The sequence below is a fragment of the Diaphorina citri genome, unplaced genomic scaffold (genome assembly GCF_000475195.1).
Source record: "Diaphorina citri unplaced genomic scaffold, Diaci psyllid genome assembly version 1.1 scaffold281, whole genome shotgun sequence".
Classification (NCBI taxonomy): domain Eukaryota; kingdom Metazoa; phylum Arthropoda; class Insecta; order Hemiptera; family Psyllidae; genus Diaphorina; species Diaphorina citri.
Genome location: NW_007377717.1, coordinates 17,360 through 39,859, shown reverse-complemented (window position 1 = coordinate 39,859; position 22,500 = coordinate 17,360). Strand labels below are relative to the sequence as shown.

Here is a 22,500-nt window from a genome sequence, read left to right as displayed (position 1 = left end):
TCTGATGTCTTTACTAGAACTCTTGGCCTCTTGTTCTTGATCCGTAACTTACTGCAAAAGATCCTCCCAAAAAGATCTTGGAATATCTTAGCATTTTATACTTATAGATATTCTTGATCCGAAACTTACTGCAAAAGATCCTCCCAAAAAGATCTTGGAATATCTTAGCATTTTATATAGATGGACCAAGAAATCAATGTTCATTTACCAGAGAAAGTCTGTAGTCACTTTTAACAATTTGAGATTGTAAAACATCATTTTTCATTTCGTTTTTATTATTTTGTTTCAGTTGTTAAGTTTACAAGACAAGAAATCCTCGTCGTGTCCGGAAGTCAAACCCAGTCCCTCCTGCCAAATAGTCCCCTATCATCACCACCAGCAAACTTCGCCTCTCCTACCGCCAAATGGTAACACAGCAGGTAAGCGCATCGAAAAAATTCCATTTTTATTTTGCGAAATTAGTTAGGTAATGTGATTTTTTTTTTTAGAGGTTTGATAGAGAGAACTGTAATTGCTGAGGTCTTATCTAGTGGCGTAGCGTCCATGTAGGGCGTGTATGGCGGCCATACACTCAAAAATTACTCAAATACCCTTAAATATTGACAATATTTATGAAGAAGCATGTGCATGACTTATGTAGTAATGTGCATGGTGATGGAAATCAGTGCCCTACACGCGTTACACTTGACTTTAGACCACGCTACGCCACTGGTCTTATCGTCCCGAAAGCAAAGAGTGAAGGAAGACTGTATAGGAGAAAGCCAGTCGTTCCGAGAATGAACCTTATCTATTCAAGATAAAATCCGCCCCGGGCGGGGCTCGAACTCGTTACCCAGCGCTTACAAGGCAGACACGCTACCTCCCAAGGTAAATAGGCTGGCTAGTAGTACTTTATGTGGAAGAAATTTCTCTTATGGGCGTTTAATAGGTACATAAGGCGTATGGGTGCCGTATTCTGAGGTCTACAGTTCTCTGATATATCCTTCTTGTTGCAGAGTATTCGTGTTCATGTCCACCCTTCGAGTGCATGTGTAACCAACATCTCCGGAGTGCCCCTTACCACTCGACCTCTTACTGGCCTCCCCATACGGCCGGAGCACACTGAAACCATCACACTGTCACTTGAGCCTTTCAGAATACTTACTGCAGAAGAGTTTTACGTTCCATGCTTTGTTGAGGGTTTGAAAGAGCCCCTACGATTGTCAATCAAGGTAAAAGTAGATGTTTTAAGTTTAACTATTCGTTGGGACACTTACAATGAGACAAGTATGTCATTCCACTGGCCTGATGATCGCCTGTATACCAACAAAATAGATTGGTGTGGACTAGAAGTGCTGCAAATGTGCACTAGAACGATATATAGAGAGCCAAGCACTCCAATCTTGGAATCCCGATCGGTTCAAGAAAACTTTCGCCTACGGGGATGCGGCCAATGGTCAGACGGCCATGTTACCTTACGATATATCTTCCATAGGTAAGTCATCATTCCCTACCCCCTTTCTTTTTTCTTCTACACAGTTTTTGACTTCTACAGTTTTACTGGACCACTTCAGTTTACAGGACCACTAGTTCAAATGCTGCGGCCTAACATTTCTAATTTAACTTCATCCAATTAGTTACTCCAGTTAGGCCAGCCACTCACTGTCAGGTGTACCTGTTGGGTCTACCTGATAGTGAGAGGCTGGCCTTAGAGATTCTAAGGTTCCAAATAATTTTGATAAATAATCAAATAAAGATATAGAGAGTATAGAGACAGACAAAGAAAAGTACTTCCATACTCAAAGTGAGAAAAAAAAAAACTTTAGGTGTAAACAATTCAAGACTAACATTTCGATTTGGTTCGATTTCCAGGAAACGATCTCTTCCAACCCGAGGACATGTTCCCGTTGGATCATCATCAGCCTCTCACCAAAACGGCTACTCCCAGTACAACCATGCTCGATCTGGAGAGTGGTACCATCCATCCTAAGCTAGAGCCTGAAGCAGACCCAGAGATCTCCTACTGCTGGACCCAATCCGTCAACTCCATCCTGACAGAAGATAGCAATAGCTCGCAACACTTCCTAGGTACGTCTCCTGAGCTCAACATCCATATGGAGACTCAGGACTACCAACATTCCCCTGACGTACTCCTGCCAGACCGCTATCAACACTCACCTGAGATGCATCAGCAGGGATACCACATGAGTCAGCACAAGAACCAAGGCTACACTTCTGGTCCTTCCGAGCCGGAACTCTTACATAATTACAACCAGCACTATGAGCAGCCCAGTCAGCATTACGCAGAGTACACACAACCCGCGTCAGACTGTTACTATGACAACGGGAACTACTACAATAGCGAGTTTCCACCGAGCTTCAGCACTGATATCAACGACAACACGAGTCCGAGTCGAAGAAAAAAGGGACAAAAGTCAGTCAGTATGTCATTCCAACGAAGAGAACCAGTAGCCTCTGGGAAGATATGGTAGATGGAGACAAAGGTTTGATCATATCAGTGGAAGATACCAAGCTTGAGGTTACCAATGGACAGGCGGATATCGATGTTTGGGTATACGCCACTACCTGGGGTCTCTACATGGATACCCTCACACTAAGTCGAAGAAAAAAGGGACAAAAGTCAGTCAGTATGTCATTCCAACGAAGAGAACCAGTAGCCTCTGGGAAGATATGGTAGATGGAGATAAAGGTTTGGTCATATCAGTGGAAGATACCAAGCTTGAGGTTACCAATGGACAGGCGGATATCGATGTTTGGGTGTACGCCACTACCTGGGGTCTCTACATGGATACCCTCACACTGGAGTTTGAATGTCTACCGGTGTTCCACATCCCAATCAGCGTATCCATAAAGTACCCGCCAGTTCACTTGACAGTACCGAAATGCTTTCAAAGTAGACATCAGCCCGTTTTTGATTTCAGTCCAATAAGCTACGGTTCGGCAGATTCCTTTATCAGTATTCCTGTTGAAAATACAAGTGGTGTTCCGCTGAAAATTTTCTGGGCAGCTTATGACGAGGAAGAGCAAAAGCAATGGCCTTCAAGTGTGGCTCTGGATTCGATCAACCCTAAGGATAGCGCTGAGGTTCAACAGCTGATTCCTAGAAAGAGCGCCACTCAAGCGTTTTACGTTGAGGATAATGCACATCTCATGCAACTCAATGTGATAGATAGGAAAGACATGTTACCGGTTCACTTCAATACAAATCTGATCAGAGAAGAATCTTCGTTATTTGAGGGTTTCATCTCCGGATATATCTGGGTGGATCCGACACAAATTCCTAGAAAGAGCGCCACTCAAGCGTTTTACGTTGAGGATAATGCACATCTCATGCAACTCAATGTGATAGATAGGAAAGACATGTTGCCGGTTCACTTCAACACAAATCTGATCAGGCAAGAATCTTCGTTATTTGAGGGTTTTATCTCCGGATATATCTGGGTGGATCCGACACAAGCACGAGTCCAGTCAGCAAGAGCTACGAACCGAATGGATCTTGCTCCATGGTCACGCTGACTCAAACCAAGCAGGAGTTTACGTTCAACTATAACAACGACACGAGCTCTTCCTCCTGCACGTTTCAGATTAACCAGTGTATGTATCCATGACATTCCACCCTCACTGCATCCTTCTCCGTCAGCATTGCTGACTTCTTCGACTGATTCTTTACTTAAATGCTGATCTTTTAGATTTCTAATTTTGTTCTTTTTACGTATAAGTTTATGAGGCTCTAATTGTGTACATAAATTATACATAATTGTAATTTACTTATCTATGTAGGTACCTACCCATCTGCTTAATAAAAGTAGGGTAATAAGTAATAAGTAGTCGGAAATGTGGGGTACTTTCTTCTCGTCATTCTAATTATTTGATTAATTCAGTTTTCATTGTCTAGTTATTATTAGTTATAAAGCATTGAATAGATATGTAGATATTTGATTGTTTTTGTAGCAATAAAGTGTAAATATTCAAAGAGAAAATAAAATCATTAATAAATTATTTATTGAACAAATAATAATAGACATTGTTCTTTCCAAAATTTCTGCTTTTTTATAGCTAGACACCTCGTGCAGGGCATAGTTATTAGCTAGACTAACTAAAAGATATATTATAATCTAGATCTTAGACAGTCCTAGGGCAGGCATCTGAGCAAGGGAGGCGGCCAATTTAATCAAATCGTCAAAGTAACAACCAATCATTAAAACTGAGGGAGGTCTACTGAGCACAGAAGTGCTAGGAAAAAATGTGAGATGACAAATTATCTGTGTAAATCACTTCCGACATAGAGTGGGCAAAGTCCTCCATCAGACCTGTCTGACTCCCCACCACGTCCTGCTTCAACTGAGCCAGCTCCAGTCTGAGACTGCCCAGTCCTGGAGAATAAGAATAATTTTATTCATCATACTACGGGATGGGCATGCTACGACACAGGCCACATGCGTCTACTGTAGCAATTGTTTCATTGCTACGAAATAAAAACGGCGGTGGAACACTCATCTTTTACAAAAAAAAAATAAATAAAAAATAAAATAAAAAAATTAAAAAAATAAGATTGGTACATAATGTACATGGATTAAGGTTATAGGATATATAGGTGGAGTATGTTCAAAAGTTGAACCTTCAACATGTTTCCGATAACAAACTAGCCCCGATCGTTTGCAAGCAACCTTTGCAAGCGCTCTACAACAAGGACATTGCGTCTCTATCCCTGGAAGCCCACATCACGCAACCTGACATCCATCTATCAACGCAGGCCCTGCATTTCCCACCCGTCTACATCGGACAAAGCAACACCAAACTGGTTCATGTTGAAATAACGGACGGCGATACGAAAGACGTCCAAATGCCGTCCCAACAGCCAGAATCACCGTTCAGCTTTCGAATGCTAAAGGGATCGAAACGCGCGCTGTCGATTGCGTTTAAGTTTGCACCGAAAGGGAGGCATCGATATAAGGAAACGTTTGAGTTTAAAACTTATACGGTGACGAAAACGTTGGAGGTAACCGGTGCTGGAACGGAGGACCAGAAATATCGAATCTGATTATTGCTAAAACGATTAAAAAAAAAGAGAGATCGATAAAAATAATGACGAATGTTGATTTTTTTTTATAAATAATTTTCCATTTTCTTGTATTCTCCAAAAAATATAACTATAAGTATTATGAGTCTAATATACAAATATTATAAGTATAATCTTATTAAAGGACTAACATAAATCTAGCGCGCGGCTAGAACTCTATTTTGACTCCCTCCTCCCAATATCTTTTAAACTCTCAACTGTTTAACCTCAACTTACGAGCGTTCGCTTCTCCCGTTAGGTGTATTTCGCTTTCGGGGAACCTTTGGAGACGGAACCGACTCCGATGGCGCGCCATCTTGGATTTCCTATGGTTTAGTACAGGTGTAAGGCGCCATTCAGATTTCCAAAAGGGAACCGGTTCCGTTTCCGAATGTTTCCCGAAAGGAAAATCCACCTTCTCCCTTCTTGTGCTCCTCTTTCATTTGAACAAAACATGCGACACATTTCATCGACCAAATGATTCCAAATCAAATGTAATTCTCAGCTTCTTTATATCCCCAAAGATTCTGCAGTCTTAGGGAGATTCTTGAATACAATATTTTGGACAACTACAACACCCTATCGTGTAGTTACAGGATAACTAAAAGTATTTAACTAAATGTTGGTTTTCAGAAGGGGGAAATTGGTGTCGTACAGCGCTATCCAAATTGAGAAAAGGAATTTTAATCTGGAAATTTTATATCTGCCAGATTTGGTGCCATTTGGTCGACAAAATGCGAGCACGATTAACAAACCAACAAAACAAATACATAATTACATACGTATTCAGCGACTTACGTACTAGCCCTAACTGGAACGGTGCTCCCATTGCACACAATCTAAGTACTATCACATTTCTGGGTGCCCCCCCTCATCAGACGGGTCGCACATTGAGAAGAACTTCTTTGCTGATGGGGCTCACTTGGACTCGGTAGAACTTGCTGTTAACAGGTACTCGGTAGCGGTTCCTTTCCTGTGGGGAACGAGAAAAAGGAGAGGAATGTGAATTAGAAAAACATACATACGGACAGTTTATGGGCTAAAAATCACTTTTTTTGGAATCAGGGAACCCTAAAACGGATATTTCCACCCATTTCCCGATTTTGAGAATTTGGACCGATTGCAATACTTTGTCATTATATTATAATGGAAAGTAAAAAAATAGAGATTGCAAATGGGTGAATAAGCTAAGAATGGCCTCATTTATTTATTGACAAGATTAGGGATAAGAAAGATTAGTGATCAAATGATCTTTTATACCTGGAAATAGGGGAGGAAGAGGATTATTGACTCTTTCATACCTGGAGTAAAGGGGAAGGAGGATTAGTGATCGGATGAAGTGAGGTTTGTGTTTTACTAGGCAGGGCTACACTGAGATTGAACTTCATTGAATGATAGACAGTTCCATACATTACTTAGGTAACAATGGCTTAAAGATAAATGATATTAATCCCGAGCAGCCTTTCCGGGTACCTCCTCATGAGACGGTCAGCATAATTGTACGCTGCACCATCACGAAGGAGTATGTTCAAAAGTTGGACCTTCAACATGTTTCCGATAACAAACTAGCCCCGATCGTTTGCAAGCAACCTTTGCAAGCGCTCTACAACACGGACATTGCGTCTCTATCCCTGGAAGCCCACATCACGCAACCTGACATCCATCTTTCAACACCGACACAAGTTGATACCAGGGGGGTACATCGTGAACCCAAACACATAGGCGGACGACTTCATGCCATGACAGGAAAAACTAGCTTAACATTCACCCAGTATACACGTAAAGCGCGAATCTTTAACTTTCACATGAGGCACATTGTCTCGTCCGGTGGCGTTGAGAGAGTGAAGACATTTGACCTTCACAACCTTCACGCCTTTGTAACCACTTGCAATCTCACAACCCGTCCACCATTCTCTATCATTCAAGTAGTTATCGCAGGAATGTCCCTTGATCCCGAGCAGCCTTTCCGGGTACCTCCTCATGAGACGGTCAGCATAATTGTACGCTGCACCATCACGAAGGAGTATGTTCAAAAGTTGAACCTTCAACATGTTTCCGATAACAAACTAGCCCCGATCGTTTGCAAGCAACCTTTGCAAGCGCTCTACAACAAGGACATTGCGTCTCTATCCCTGGAAGCCCACATCACGCAACCTGACATCCATCTATCAACGCAGGCCCTGCATTTCCCACCCGTCTACATCGGACAAAGCAACACCAAACTGGTTCATGTTGAAATAACGGACGGCGATACGAAAGACGTCCAAATGCCGTCCCAACAGCCAGAATCACCGTTCAGCTTTCGAATGCTAAAGGGATCGAAACGCGCGCTGTCGATTGCGTTTAAGTTTGCACCGAAAGGGAGGCATCGATATAAGGAAACGTTTGAGTTTAAAACTTATACGGTGACGAAAACGTTGGAGGTAACCGGTGCTGGAACGGAGGACCAGAAATATCGAATCTGATTATTGCTAAAACGATTAAAAAAAAAGAGAGATCGATAAAAATAATGACGAATGTTGATTTTTTTTTATAAATAATTTTCCATTTTCTTGTATTCTCCAAAAAATATAACTATAAGTATTATGAGTCTAATATACAAATATTATAAGTATAATCTTATTAAAGGACTAACATAAATCTAGCGCGCGGCTAGAACTCTATTTTGACTCCCTCCTCCCAATATCTTTTAAACTCTCAACTGTTTAACCTCAACTTACGAGCGTTCGCTTCTCCCGTTAGGTGTATTTCGCTTTCGGGGAACCTTTGGAGACGGAACCGACTCCGATGGCGCGCCATCTTGGATTTCCTATGGTTTAGTACAGGTGTAAGGCGCCATTCAGATTTCCAAAAGGGAACCGGTTCCGTTTCCGAATGTTTCCCGAAAGGAAAATCCACCTTCTCCCTTCTTGTGCTCCTCTTTCATTTGAACAAAACATGCGACACATTTCATCGACCAAATGATTCCAAATCAAATGTAATTCTCAGCTTCTTTATATCCCCAAAGATTCTGCAGTCTTAGGGAGATTCTTGAATACAATATTTTGGACAACTACAACGGAAAATCCACCTTCTCCCTTCTTGTGCTCCTCTTTCATTTGAACAAAACATGCGACACATTTCATCGACCAAATGATTCCAAATCAATTGTAATTCTCAGCTTCTTTATATCCCCAAAGATTCTGCAGTGTTAGGGAGATTCTTGAATACAATATTTTGGACAACTACAAGACCCTATCGTGTAGTTACAGGATAACTAAAAGTATTTAACTAAATGTTGGTTTTCAGAAGGGGGAAATTGGTGTCGTACAGCGCTATGAAAAATGCCATTTTTGAGCGCCTTTTTCGAAAACGAAGAGCCATTATTGTAAGTAGCTCTATTAGATATGGATCTGTCATATCGCATAGCTCCTTAATGATTACCAACTTCCAATTATTTCCTTGATTACCAACTTCCAACTATTTTCCTTGATTACCAACTTCCAACTCTTCTTATGCTTATTATTAGTCTTAGTCTAAGCCTTAAACTTACTCTAATTATTATTCTAAGACTTAGTCTAAGTCTTATTCTTACCTTCTTGACTCGGCACTTCTTATGCTTATTATTAGTCTTAGTCTAAGCCTTAAACTTACTCTAATTATTATTCTAAGACTTAGTCTAAGTCTTATTCTTACCTTCTTGACTCGGCACTTCTTATGCTTATTATTAGTCTTAGTCTAAGCCTTAAACTTACTCTAATTATTATTCTAAGACTTAGTCTAAGTCTTATTCTTACCTTCTTGACTCGGCACTTCTTATGCTTATTATTAGTCTTAGTCTAAGCCTTAAACTTACTCTAATTATTATTCTAAGACTTAGTCTAAGTCTTATTCTTACCTTCTTGACTCGGCACTTCTTATGCTTATTATTAGTCTTAGTCTAAGCCTTAAACTTACTCTAATTATTATTCTAAGACTTAGTCTAAGTCTTATTCTTACCTTCTTGACTCGGCACTTCTTATGCTTATTATTAGTCTTAGTCTAAGCCTTAAACTTACTCTAATTATTATTCTAAGACTTAGTCTAAGTCTTATTCTTACCTTCTTGACTCGGCACTTCTTATGCTTATTATTAGTCTTAGTCTAAGCCTTAAACTTACTCTAATTATTATTCTAAGACTTAGTCTAAGTCTTATTCTTACCTTCTTGACTCGGCACTTCTTATGCTTATTATTAGTCTTAGTCTAAGCCTTAAACTTACTCTAATTATTATTCTAAGACTTAGTCTAAGTCTTATTCTTACCTTCTTGACTCGGCACTTCTTATGCTTATTATTAGTCTTAGTCTAAGCCTTAAACTTACTCTAATTATTATTCTAAGACTTAGTCTAAGTCTTATTCTTACCTTCTTGACTCGGCACTTCTTATGCTTATTATTAGTCTTAGTCTAAGCCTTAAACTTACTCTAATTATTATTCTAAGACTTAGTCTAAGTCTTATTCTTACCTTCTTGACTCGGCACTTCTTATGCTTATTATTAGTCTTAGTCTAAGCCTTAAACTTACTCTAATTATTATTCTAAGACTTAGTCTAAGTCTTATTCTTACCTTCTTGACTCGGCACTTCTTATGCTTATTATTAGTCTAAGCCTTAAACTTACTCTAATTATTATTCTAAGACTTAGTCTAAGTCTTATTCTTATTCTTACCTTCTTGACTCGGCAATACTCGGAGGCAATCACCTCGGCTACGAACCCATACTCCTTGAGCGATTCGTGATACGTCACTGGTACACAATCCGGATGCAGAAGGTACAGCTGATCAGTGGCGGAGTGGATGTAGAAATAGCGGCGTAGGTCGTTCCAGAGGACAAGCACGATGTCACCGGGTCTGCACGTCGTCACGCTGAGTCTCAGACCCCCGCCGGCGCTGACCACACGACCCTGTAATCAGAAATTAACACAAATCACATGCAATATTTGAAGTAAAGCAGAGAGCTTCTACAACTTTTGTGGGTATCACAGCATCTTTTTCTTCATCTTTCTTTTTTTTTCAAGAGGTTTGAACTTGAACTAAGGTCTTATAGTCCCGAAATCGAAGAGAGAAGGAAGACAGGATAGGAAAAAGCCAGCCGTTCCGAGAACGAACGTTATCCCATCAGGATAAAATCCGCCCCGGGCAGGAATCGAACCCAAGGCCTAGCGCTTACAAGTTAGACACACTACCAAGCAAGCTAACGAGGCTGGTTTCTATTTTTTTAAGCACTCACCACGCGTTCCCTCATCTCGGCCGCTCTCCTATGCAAAGGACTGGACGCTGCCTCATATATCGACACCGAGGATGTACTCAGCGCCTCCGAATGCGAAAAGGATCCGCGCAGATCCGCCTCCAATTCCGCTTTCTCCCGCTCTAGCGTTTCTATCCGTCGCAGGAGATCCTCGTTAGGATTGTGTCGGAGTCGGGATTCGAACCTCTGAACCTCGGACACGAGGGCTTCCTCGCGCTTGCGGTACGCTTCGAGCTGTGCGGAATGCTCGGACAGCGTTTGCCGCATCGACTCGTTATACCAAACCTGACCAGGGGGAAAGAATTGAATTGAATTAAATGTAATTTCTAATGGTAAATTTTGTGTATAACAAATGGTATGTTTCTTAAGACTAAAAGTAATTGAGATACCGCATTCATCTCAGATATCATACGCTTTGTACAAAACAAGACGGTGAATTGAATTGAATTATAGCACAACTGCCCTAATAGTCTGATAGTAACACGCTTGCTCTCCATAGGTACGGAAAATTCCGGGTTCGATTCCCACTGAACAAAAATTTCCACTCGTATTTCGATTGCAAATATGTCAAAGAGTTACTTTCTGGTGTTTTCGTGTGGACCAAGCACCTAAAGGGAAAGTATTATTTCTCTTATCATCCCATACTACGGGCTAAACATTCTACGAGACATGAGTGTATCAGTTGTGTTATGTTAAGAAACATTAAATTTTAAAAATAAATAAAAAATAAAAATCAAGCTTAAAAACTACAGTCTGATAAGGGGTATACTACACGATGGGCATGCTACGACACAGACCACACGAGTCCTAGTAGTCGGTATTTTTCGTCAGCCTCTCAATCAGCCCTAACTAGGGTGATTGCTTTGGGCCGACATTTGGTTTTGGCTACAAATTTTACGAGCAGATGCCCTTCGCACTCAACCTTTGCTATATCAAGGGGAATTCAGGCTGGTATACTCCCTGTTTAAAGTCCCCCAGTCAGACCAAGCTGGTCTACTCCCTGTTTAACGGCCCCCAGCCAGACATGTTATAGGATATAGGTTATAGGTAAACAAATCACAAATGAATTCAGCAAAGAGTGTGTGCAAATGTGAGCAGTTTTATAGTGGACATATGGAAATTGTACCCATTATGGGACGCAAGAGATAGAGTACCTTGGTTCGCATCCTGGCCTAGTTGTCTCATATTGGCTCGGATGGTCTCGTTAGATTCAGAACATTCGGATACGGTCTGACCCGAATGGCGTAGCTTTTCGAACTCCTCAGTGTCCGTGCCTTCTGAATCACAACCTGTTTTGAAAAACATTTTTTTTCTTTTCTTTACTGACCGAACAATAGTGAAGTCTATGTTTTAAACCGACAATTTTGGATTTGGTGTGGATGTTTGTTTGTTCTGCTACAACTTGCGATTGCCTTCTCCGATTTTGATGAAATTTGGCACCTGAGTTTATGAGTTCAAGGCACGTCAATCCTTGAAGTTTGGAGTCCCAAAACTGAGCGGGACCCATTTTTGGTCCATTTAATGTCTCAGCTTAGGCTGAAGAGTCTGAGTGAGGTCTACAGTTTACTGAACCTCTAGTTTCACTTACCCACTGTAGACGCGTCTGGAGGTAGGCACACAGATCGGATTTGTAAGAGGCACAGGTCTTGAGGTTCTTGCAGAGTTGAGTATGGTTTAAGAGTCTGAGTGAGGTCTACAGTTTACTGAACCTCTAGTTTCACTTACCCACTGTAGACGCGTCTGGAGGTAGGCACACAGATCGGACTTGTAAGAGGCACAGGTCTTGAGGTTCTTGCAGAGTTGAGTATGGTTCGATTCCATCACTAGCAGCCACTCCCGATGAAATGTGCAGAGCTCTTTCAATATGGACGCGTCCTGCTCCTTGATGGCCGAAGTTTTGTTGCTGTTGAATGTCTGCAATAGAAATATCGGGAACCTTTGAGTAAATTTCTGATTTACTTAAATTTTAGGCACTTCTTTTTTAGAGAAATATGCGAGATCCTTTGAGTAAATTTCTGATTAAAGTAAATTTTAGGCACTTCTTTTTTAGAGAAATATTCGAGAACCTTTGAGTAAATTTCTGATTTAAGTAAATTTTAGGCACTCCTTTTTTTAAAGAAATAGGTACTTACCCAAAATTAAACAGAGGCTTTAGATGTCGAAACTCAAAACTCCGAAAAAGTGTCTTTACTTGAGTAATACGTCGAAAATTCAATTTTTATTTGCCGTTCTAACAGAAGAAAAAGAAATTTTCCCTTGTTCCTTATTTTGTCTGCTCAACATTGAAACCTTACATAAATAAGCGCATGAGATATGTATGGTGTGGCATGTTAATGAATTAAGTAAAACTCTGAGGGGAAAAAAACTTCCTATTTAAGTGAAAAGAAGAAGAAAGTAAACTCCGAAAAAGTGTCTTTACTTGAGTAATACGTCGAAAATTCAATTTTTATTTGCCGTTCTAACAGAAGAAAAAGAAATTTTCCCTCGTTCCTTATTTTGTCTGCTCAACATTGAAACCTTACATAAATAAGCGCATGAGATATGTATGGTGTGGCATGTTCATGAATTAAGTAAAACTTCGGGGGGAAAAAAACTTCCTATTTAAGTGAAAAGAAGAAGAAAGTGGTGACATGGTCTAGTTTGTTGCATAAAAAAAAATTGCCAATGTTGGGATTCGAACCCGCGGTTACCTGAGCTTGTGAGATCTGATCCTGGACTATGCGTTTGCTGGCGTGCATAACCTGATCCAAATGTTCCAGCTTGGTTTCAATCACTTTGACGTCCCGATAATTTGACTCGGCTATTTTGATGTACTCTCTCAACTCTGCCACCTGGAGAAAAGAAAATGGTATGGAAAAAAAGGAATTTTAATTGTGTTAAGCATAAATGCTTAATGCACTACGCTAAATTTTATGACTTGACTCGGACTTGAACCACCAACCTCCAGATCCGAAGTCCACCGCGCTAACCACTGCACCACTGAGATTGGTTATAAACAGTGCTTTTTTATTTAGTCATTTTTCAGTAACATTAGTTCAGTTTCAGTAAGAGAAGAAAATAAATAAACAAGTGGAAGGTCACAAATGAAATAGAATACACCTTGTTTATCCTGCCAGAATAGGTGTGGAAAGTCTCTTTACCGCAACAGTCTAAACAAGGTTTCAAGCAAGGGTGTTTCACCACCGCGTTTACATTGCAGCAAATGAAACTAATATAGCAAGTAGTGTCTAATGTAGCCGTTTTTTCAATACTACAAAATAAAAAACGGCAGTGAAACATTTTTTTTTACAGCTACATTAGATTCGTGTGGTCTGTGTCATATGCTTACCTTGCTCATCAGCTTCTGATCAAGGATCTGAATGCTTCGACTGCAGAAACTCGCCACCTCAGCCAGCGTCTGATCATTATCTCCATCCTTGTGCGATGTGATCCAGTCAAGGAGGCTCATGCCGGAGTCTGGGGGTTCAATTTCATCACTGGTCAGTAGAGCGGGCAGAACCGGGAGCTTTGAGATCCGAGTCAGATCCTCATTGAAGCTGAAAAAATTGGGGATCAAAAAGTATTAAGTGGTAGACCAAAAAAATCTGGTGTGAACATCACACGACTTTCCTTATCCTATTGAATGATGCTTATTTGAGTGTTCTTTTACAATATCTCTAACCGTTATGTCGCTATAGCTGAAAACCGCCAAAAAACGGTCGAAATCTGTCCAAAAGCGGTCAAAATACCGCCAAGCTTATTGGCACAGTTATTCTACTCAAGGGCTTATTGGCACAGTTATTCTACTCAAGGGCTTATTGGCACAGTTATTCTACTCAAGGGCTTATTGGCACAGTTATTCTACTCAAGGGCTTATTGGCACAGTTATTCTACTCAAGGGCTTATTGGCACAGTTATTCTACTCAAGGGCTTATTGGCACAGTTATTCTACTCAAGGGCTTATTGGCACAGTTATTCTACTCAAGGGCTTATTGGCACAGTTATTCTACTCAAGGGCTTATTGGCACAGTTATTCTACTCAAGGGCTTATTGGCACAGTTATTCTACTCAAGGGCTTATTGGCACAGTTATTCTACTCAAGGGCTTATTGGCACAGTTATTCTACTCAAGGGCTTATTGGCACAGTTATTCTACTCAAGGGCTTATTGGCACAGTTATTCTACTCAAGGGCTTATTGGCACAGTTATTCTACTCAAGGGCTTATTGGCACAGTTATTCACTTGCAAAGTGTGGGTACATTGGTGGTGTAGTGGTCAAGGCGCTCGCCTGGTAAACAGGAGGGCGTGGGTTCAATCCCAGCCGAGGTATGGAATTTTATCCTCAATATAATTTGAGAATTTGACCACAATAATAGTAGTAGCCTACTGCTGGAGTAAAGGGACTTGTCAGTCCTATGCGAGCAGTATAAATAAGCACTATTATTATTATATAGGTAGGTACCTACATAGGTAGGTAGATAGGTACCTACATAGGCAGGTAAGGTAGGTAGATAGGTACCTACATAGGCAGGTAAGGTAGGTAGATAGGTACCTACATAGGCAGGTACCTACATAGGTAGGTACCTACGTAGGTAGTGTTTACATAAAGTGGAACTTTGAGTAGGGATGTTTGGTATGTGGAGATCATATTATTCTTCTATATCATACCAAATTTCATCGCTTTATGACTAACCGTTCTTGAGATATTTTGTATACCACCTTTTCCCATTTAAACCTGTAGTACACACATACGTGCGTGCGTGCGTACATACATACATACGTACACACGTACGTACATACATACATACGTACAGACCATGGGCTGAAAACCACTTTTTTGGAATCAGGGCACCCCGAAACGGATATTTCCACCCATTTCCCGATTTTGAAAATTTGGACCGATTGCAATACTTTCTCATTACCTTGTATAGGTTCCCTATACGTAAAGGTAATAGAAAGTAAAAATGGAATGAAAATATCTAAATTTGAAAATAGGTATAAGTACCTAAGCTGATACCTATTGAAAAATAGTGATAACAAAATGCGTAGATAGGTACCTATTCGATCTCTTTGAGCCCCTAACCCAAATCCCTATGGTAATAAGCTCACAGCGCGTCGTGCGATATTGGTAGATGACGTCATCACGGGAGTACAGTGTTGTCGCTAGGTATGATATCGGCGTGCTTGAGACTCTCATGTTCCGAGAGCTGTATCTCACGATCTAGTGAACGCATTTTCTTCGTTTTAGTCTCAATATTTTTTTTAATTTTTATAGTTTTTTCTGAGATAATAAAAAAAATCATGAGAATCACCAAATGTCCACCTCAAGATGACAATGATTATGATTTCTCAATTTTAGCCTGAAGATACCATTGGTACTGAGCTAAAATTGATAAATCATGGGGGTTTTTTTTATCTCCCCTATTTTCAGATCAATATTTCTTCCTTATTCACTTGATTCCTTTTTTATTCACTTAATTGCACTTTACTCTATTTTTTCATCTCTATTGGTCATGTTTTTTCCCTCCTCACCTGTTCAACAAATCCACAAATGTGTCCCGAATGTCAAGAAACTGTACGTAGGTTTTCTCGCAGGCACTGCACATGGCACTGTAGTAGACTATCATATCGTCCAGATGAGCCAGCACAGCTGCCCAGCCCTGCTGCTGTAGATGTTGGTCATGAATCAGGCCCTCGGCTAAACGCAACTGTTCCTGTGCTGAGATGCAGAGCTTCTGGGCAAGTGCAGAGCGGGAGATGACTGTCCGAATGGTAGGCGGGAGGTCAAGCACTGCATTCACACTTTCACTGAGATCTGGAAGCATTTTGTAGATGTTGGTCATGAATCAGGCCCTCGGCTAAACGCAACTGTTCCTGTGCTGAGATGCAGAGCTTCTGGGCAAGTGCAGAGCGGGAAATGACTGTCCGAATGGTAGGCGGGAGGTCAAGCACTGCATTCACACTTTCACTGAGATCTGGAAGCATTTCATTGATTAATTTTGAATGAAGGAAAGGTTTCACTACAAAACTCAGCAATTAAACAGTGACATCAACTCCTTCAATAAAAAAACAAACTCCTAAAGTAAAAAAATATCCCCCCCCCCTTCATTTTTTTAGTATGGAAGGATTCTCCAAAAGGACCTCTTCCACTCAACTGCAAATCATGGCTGTCAGTGAGAGAAAAAAAAAAAAAATCTGATTAGTTAGTTACCTAATTAGTTTCTAAATTTTTAACCAAGTAGAGACAAAAGTTAATCTTTTTTTCCCCCTAGCCACAAGGTAGAAGAAACAAATTACCTTGCAAGTACTCATTAACATCCACCACCGAGGGAGGTGGACTGTTGGCCACATCTCGGAAGAGAAAGATCGGGTTATTATCGGTGCCCGTGTGATATTTCCCAACACGTTGATTGTCCTCTAGTCTCTCGCCTCCGCTGATGAGAAGAATTTGTTCTGAGGCTGGGATGTGACATCGCTCTTCTATTGCTTTCTTCAGGGTAGCCACACTGCAAGTGAATAAGTGGGGTCAGTTTTGCAGACTATCAGCAGATTATTTAGCTTGTTTTATTTAAATGTGTATCATTATTTTTTTTAGATTACCTAGCTATTTATAAACCAAACTTTGAAAGATTTTTTTTTTTTTTTTTTTTTTTTTATATACCTTATTTTTTAAAAAAAAAATTTTAAAATTTTTTTTTTTTTTTTTTTTTTTTTTAATCAAAGGGGTATTGTCTTAATTCAATAACTTTACTAAATCTCCAGAAGAATAATAATGACCTTGGATAATTACTTAGTACTGTCTTTATATAATGAAAAATTTACCTTTCCAGAGCAAAGGTCATTTCAAATTTGACCATAATGCCCGGATCTTCCAGGAATATGTACAACATGGTGACGAGTTGCGAGTCTCAGGCTGGCTCATCTAAGTGAAATGTGGTGACATGCGGGGAGAGGGGTTGTCAGGTGAATTGCAACACCTTGCAGACACCTGTCCACACTGCTCATTACTACTTCTGAAACAAGAAGAAATGAGAACAATAATCAGGATGATATTTATTTTTACAGATAAAAAATTGAATTGAGGTTTCCGTCTGAGGGAAGAGCTTTAAGAACTGGAGAAGCAAGAGTGATAATGTATTAGCCTGAACAATAAATTATTTTTCAGACTGCAACATGTTGCGTAATAAATAATAATCCAGAATGAACTTTTTCAAGTCAACTTTGAAATTACCACCATACCAGTTGAATTAATCATGGGCATGATATATCCTAGGAATATGTCACACATATTCACATAACTGACTCAAAACCCCCCGTATATGGACAAATGAAAGTGTCAGAAGTTACCAACGAATTCTAGTCACGACCTTATATGCTGTATAGGGAAAAAAAAATCGCGCGAACTTTCATTCATAACCAACGAATCTAGTCACGACCTTATATGCTGTATAGGGAAAAAAAAGTTCGCGCGAACTTTCATTCATACTGGAGCTTTGAGGCCTTTTGTCCAAATGTGACATACATGTTTGGAAAGCTCGTTTTCTCAGCTTTCTAAATAATATAATCTGATTAAAAATTAGGTGTCGGAACACAGTTCAATTCGCTCACCAACGAATCTAGTCACGACCTTATATGCTGTATAGGGAAAAAAAAATCGCGCGAACTTTCATTCATACTATGGTGATTTCACAAGGATGTTGTGTAGGTGTTTTTTTTTTTTTTTTTTTTTCAGAAAGATTCAAGTGGTCCAGAGACATTTTAATTAAGTAATGAAACTTGTTAAATTTTTATCCCTAGACATTTTAATGAAATTTATTTAGTTTGTACACAGAGAAATTAAACTCAGTTCATCATGAACAAATATTATAGACATTTATAAACAAATATTACAGAAATTTCATCATGTACTGATCAGAGAAGACACAGAGATAAGTCAGTAGGTTCCCACTTAAATACATTTGAATATCAGTTCTCAATATTCAAGCTTCATGTTTTAACAAAGGTTTAAACTAGATTGAATAGAATTGAATTTAAAAGAATGTGGTACATTTATTTAACAAAAATCCAAGTACATACATATACAATAGAACATCTCCTAAGCTACACATGTTTTAACAAAGGTTTAAACTAGATTGAATAGAATTGAATTTAAAAGAATGTGGTACATTTATTTAACAAAAATCCAAGTACATATACAATAGAACATCTCCTAAGCTACGGCCCAACTTATTGGACCTATGTTCTGAATGGCTAAAAAGTTGAAAATCAAATTGATCAGATTGCTTAATCCAATGTAATCAGATTAACTTGAAACTAAGTTTGCACTCTAATTGAAGTCCAAGAAGCCTTCAAGTAGTTACTTAGGTAAATGTTTATTAGGATAAAACTTCTTAGATCATATAGTGTTATGGTTATGAACTTATGACACAGCAGTATTCAAAATTGAACTGCTTAGTGTACCAGGAGAATAGGAAACTGCATAACTGGAAAACTGATGCCCAGTAAATGGACATAGCATTAAAAAGGTATCTATCAATCTGACATTCCCATTTCCCTTGGACCAAACACTGTATAACATTTAATCACAATACCTTCATCATTTTAACTATCCAAGCTACGAGAACAAAGGGTTTAATTAAACAGTAATTAAATAGTTAATATAAAAAGACGCATATTGCTACAATTCTGAAGAGAACAGTTCAAAAGTAGGTACAACAAAGACCTAGGTAAAACCTATTAGCAGAAGTGACGAAGTTTGATGTCTGACTAGGGGGAAAATCATACTTACAAATGTTCAGATGTACTAATATTGTATTAATCACAAAAGGTCCAAGTTTTGATACAGAATTTTGCACGAATTCATAAAAAATAATGAACTTTGTGCGAAATAGCTCTTGTTCCTGATAAAGTTGAAAAATTTTGCTCTCTCTTCTCTAACTTCTCTTCTCTAGCCTAGGGTCTAGAGACAGCTGCTGATTTTTGTTTTTCTTGTCAGCTGTTTAAAAATCAGCTGTTTTGTGAAGCGCTCTCTGGTGAACAGCGCTAGAACTACTCTGGTGCATGAACTTGAGCGTTGCCAAGCGTAACAAAATTAAGAGGTTTGACAGAGGGAACTGTAACTGCTATGGTCTTATCGTCCCGAAATCGAAGAGAGGAGGAAGACAGGATAGGAGAAAGCCTACGATGGGAACTGTAACTGCTATGGTCTTATCGTCCCGAAATCGAAGAGAGAAGGAAGACAGGATAGGAGAAAGCCAGCCAGGTTTGACAGAGGGAACTGTAACTACTATAGTCTTATCGTCCCGAAATCGAAGAGAGAAGGAAGACAGGATAGGAGAAAGCCAGCCGTTTCGAGAACGAACATTATCCCATCAGGATAAAATCCGTCCCGGGCGGGAATCGAACCCGCGGCCTAGCGCTTACAAGGCAGACGCGCCACCCGAACATTATCCCATCAGGATAAAATCCGCCCCGGGCGGGAATCGAACCCGCGGCCTAGCGCTTACAAGGCAGACGCAGTCGTCCCGAAATCGAAGAGAGAAGGAAGACAGGATAGGAGAAAGCCAGCCGTTCCGAGAACGAACATTATCCCATCAGGATAAAATCCGCCCCGGGCGGGAATCGAACCCGCGGCCTAGCGCTTACAAGGCAGACGCACTACCAACCAAGCTAACTACTCTAACTAGGCTGGCAACTTAACTTTTAATGAGCAACATTTGTGACCAATTTTCCGTACTTAATTTACATCAACGAACCTTATCTGTTTGGAATAAATTTCGCCCCAGGGGAAAATCGAACCCGCCACCAAGCGCTTACAAGGCAGGCGCACTACTCTCCAAATAGACCCGCGGATCAAACAGTCCAATCAATTTTTGAGCAACTTTTACCGATTGACTTGAAACTTGATAGACTTCTCTATATGTTTTGGATTATAATGGTTTTCTCCATCTATCTCTTCATCTTCTCCTTCTACTATCCCCTTTTACTATTCTATCTTTGATTGGGCGGAAGAGCTCACTGTGTGAGAATCCTGCCATAAAGCCTTGAAAAAAAAACGTACCTACCTAGGTAAAGAATTTTAAATGAACTTGCTCCACTATTCCACTCACCCAATATCTGTGTGAGATGCAGTATGGTTCTCTCTCGTTCCTTCAGGACCCGTGTCACTTCAGACATAGAGTGGGCAAAGTCCTCCATCAGACCTGTCTGACTCCCCACCACGTCCTGCTTCAACTGAGCCAGCTCCAGTCTGAGACTGCTCAGTCCTGGAGAATAAGAATAATTTTATTCATCTCTGAACCTCGGACACGAGGGCTTCCTCGCGCTTGCGGTACGCTTCGAGCTGTGCGGAATGCTCGGACAGCGTTTGCCGCATCGACTCGTTATACCAAACCTGACCAGGGGGAAAGAATTGAATTGAATTAAATGTAATTTCTAATGGTAAATTTTGTGTATAACAAATGGTATGTTTCTTAAGACTAAAAGTAATTGAGATACCGCATTCATCTCAGATATCATACGCTTTGTACAAAACAAGACGGTGAATTGAATTATAGCACAACTGCCCTAATAGTCTGATAGTAACACGCTTGCTCTCCATAGGCAAGACAAAAATTTCCACTCGTATTTCGATTGCAAATATGTCAAAGGGTTACTTTCTGGTGTTTTCGTGTGAACCAAGCACCTAAAGGGGAAGTATTATTTCTCTTATCATCCCATACTACGGGCTAAACATTCTACGACACACGAGTATATCAGTTGTGTTATGTTAAGAAACATTAAATTTTAAAAATAAATAAAAAATAAAAATCAAGCTTAAAAACTTCAGTCTGATAAGGGGTATGCTACACGATGGACATGCTACGACACAGACCACACGAGTCCGAGTGGTACGCACCTTCGACTGGTAAACAGGAGGGCGTGGGTTCAATCCCAGCCGAGGTATGGAATTTTATTCTCAATATAATTTGAGAATTTCAGTCCTAGTAGTACGCACCTGTTTCTCAGCGTCGGTTTTCACTTTGTATTGCTTCAGGTCTGCTTCGAGTTTCTCACTCCACTTCTGTCTCTCTTCTGCCAGTAGCTTCTCCTTCTCCACCTCAAAGTTCTCACGAAGTTGAGCCACAATCAACTCGTGGTTCGTCTGCAAGAGAAAAATTAAAAAGAAAATGTTTAGCCTTTGCCTCAGTGGTAACAGAGAAAAAACATTTTCGGGGGGTCAGTGTTTTTCGTCAGCCTCTGAATCATCCCTAACTAGGGTGATTGCTCTGAGCTGACATTTGGTTTTGGCTACCAAATTTTTACGAGCGGATGCTCTTCGCACTCAACCTTTGCTATTTCTTTAGAATAGTAGTAGCCTACTGCTGGAGTAAAGGGACTTTACAGTCCTATGCGAGCAGTATAAATAAGCACTATTATTATTATTATTATTACACTGTGTTCATTAAGTTCCCGGGCCACCCTTTGAACTTTTTTACTGTTCACCCTGGGAAGTTAAAATTTTACATGCTGCCTTTGATTTAAGATAAAGAATTTTGCTAGGTACTCGAAATTTTGGAGGGCCCCTCCAGGGGCGGTCCCAGGAGGGTTAACTTTAAAATCTTAAATGAGAACCCCCCCCTTTGTAATACATCATATCTGGTACTCTCTATTACAACAATTTAGACAGACCTACAAAACGTCTTTATTCATTTGCGAAGAGAGGAAGAAGACAGGATAGGGGAAAGCCAGCCGTTCCGAGAACGAACCTTATCCGTTTGGAATAAAGTTCGCTCCGGGGCGGGGAATCGAACCCGAACTCACCTTTATCAGAGCACAAAGCATTGGGCAAATAGTCGGCGGCACGAAGCAGTGTCGTATCCAAGTTGCTAGCTAGTCCTGCAGCAGTGACTACTTGAACTATACGGTCCTCCACTGATGCAGAATGTTGGTGCTGAGTCAGACTGGTCTGATTAAGAGTGAGGGTATCTTGTACTGACCTGGAGGGGATAACAGGGGGTGTGATTAAACAAAATAGAATAGAACATCACTGGTCAGTAGAGCGGGCAGAACCGGGAGCTTTGAGATCCGAGTCAGATCCTCATTGAAGCTGAAAAAATTGGGGATCAAAAAATATGAAGTTGTAGGAGGACGCCCAAGATCGAGAAAAGTGGAGAACGTCGTGTTGAAACCTGTCCTAGGACAGATCTACATCTATATTA

The 22,500-nt window shown here is 40.2% G+C and overlaps 4 protein-coding genes and 1 long non-coding RNA gene across 5 annotated transcripts in view; 2 read left to right on the top strand and 3 right to left on the bottom strand.

The window, feature by feature from the left end:
• The window catches only part of LOC103507012 (transcription factor glial cells missing 2-like), a 32,963-nt gene extending 30,492 nt beyond the window's left edge, over window positions 1-2,471 (top strand). The window contains exon 8 of the mRNA XM_026821973.1: window positions 1,852-2,471. Coding sequence (XP_026677774.1) covers window positions 1,852-2,471 — 620 coding nt within the window. The remainder of the gene's footprint in view (window positions 1-1,851) is intronic.
• Window positions 2,472-2,605: 134 nt separating this feature from the next.
• Window positions 2,606-7,740, top strand: LOC113466507. The gene is made up of 2 exons (XM_026821977.1): window positions 2,606-3,277; window positions 6,743-7,740. The coding sequence occupies exons 1-2, from the start codon at window positions 2,671-2,673 to the stop codon at window positions 7,522-7,524; spliced, it is 1,389 nt and encodes a 462-aa protein (XP_026677778.1). The 5' UTR covers window positions 2,606-2,670; the 3' UTR covers window positions 7,525-7,740.
• Window positions 5,108-10,628, bottom strand: LOC103507005. The gene is made up of 3 exons (XM_008471435.3): window positions 10,305-10,628; window positions 9,745-9,978; window positions 5,108-6,032 (listed from the first exon to the last, which is right to left on the bottom strand). Exons 1-3 carry the CDS (start codon window positions 10,587-10,589, stop codon window positions 5,934-5,936), a joined length of 618 nt encoding a protein of 205 aa, XP_008469657.1. The 5' UTR covers window positions 10,590-10,628; the 3' UTR covers window positions 5,108-5,933.
• LOC113466508 lies at window positions 7,607-8,565 on the bottom strand. Its single transcript, XR_003390887.1, has 2 exons — window positions 8,130-8,565; window positions 7,607-7,957 (listed from the first exon to the last, which is right to left on the bottom strand). It is a non-coding gene; the product is annotated as an uncharacterized LOC113466508 (long non-coding RNA).
• On the bottom strand, window positions 10,597-19,264 carry LOC103507010 (RB1-inducible coiled-coil protein 1-like). Its single transcript, XM_026821972.1, has 10 exons — window positions 19,089-19,264; window positions 17,123-17,313; window positions 16,598-16,806; window positions 15,833-16,115; window positions 13,651-13,858; window positions 13,013-13,153; window positions 12,048-12,236; window positions 11,895-11,976; window positions 11,477-11,611; window positions 10,597-10,607 (listed from the first exon to the last, which is right to left on the bottom strand). Exons 2-10 carry the CDS (start codon window positions 17,188-17,190, stop codon window positions 10,597-10,599), a joined length of 1,326 nt encoding a protein of 441 aa, XP_026677773.1. The 5' UTR covers window positions 17,191-17,313; window positions 19,089-19,264.
• Between the last annotated feature and the right edge of the window lie 3,236 nt (window positions 19,265-22,500).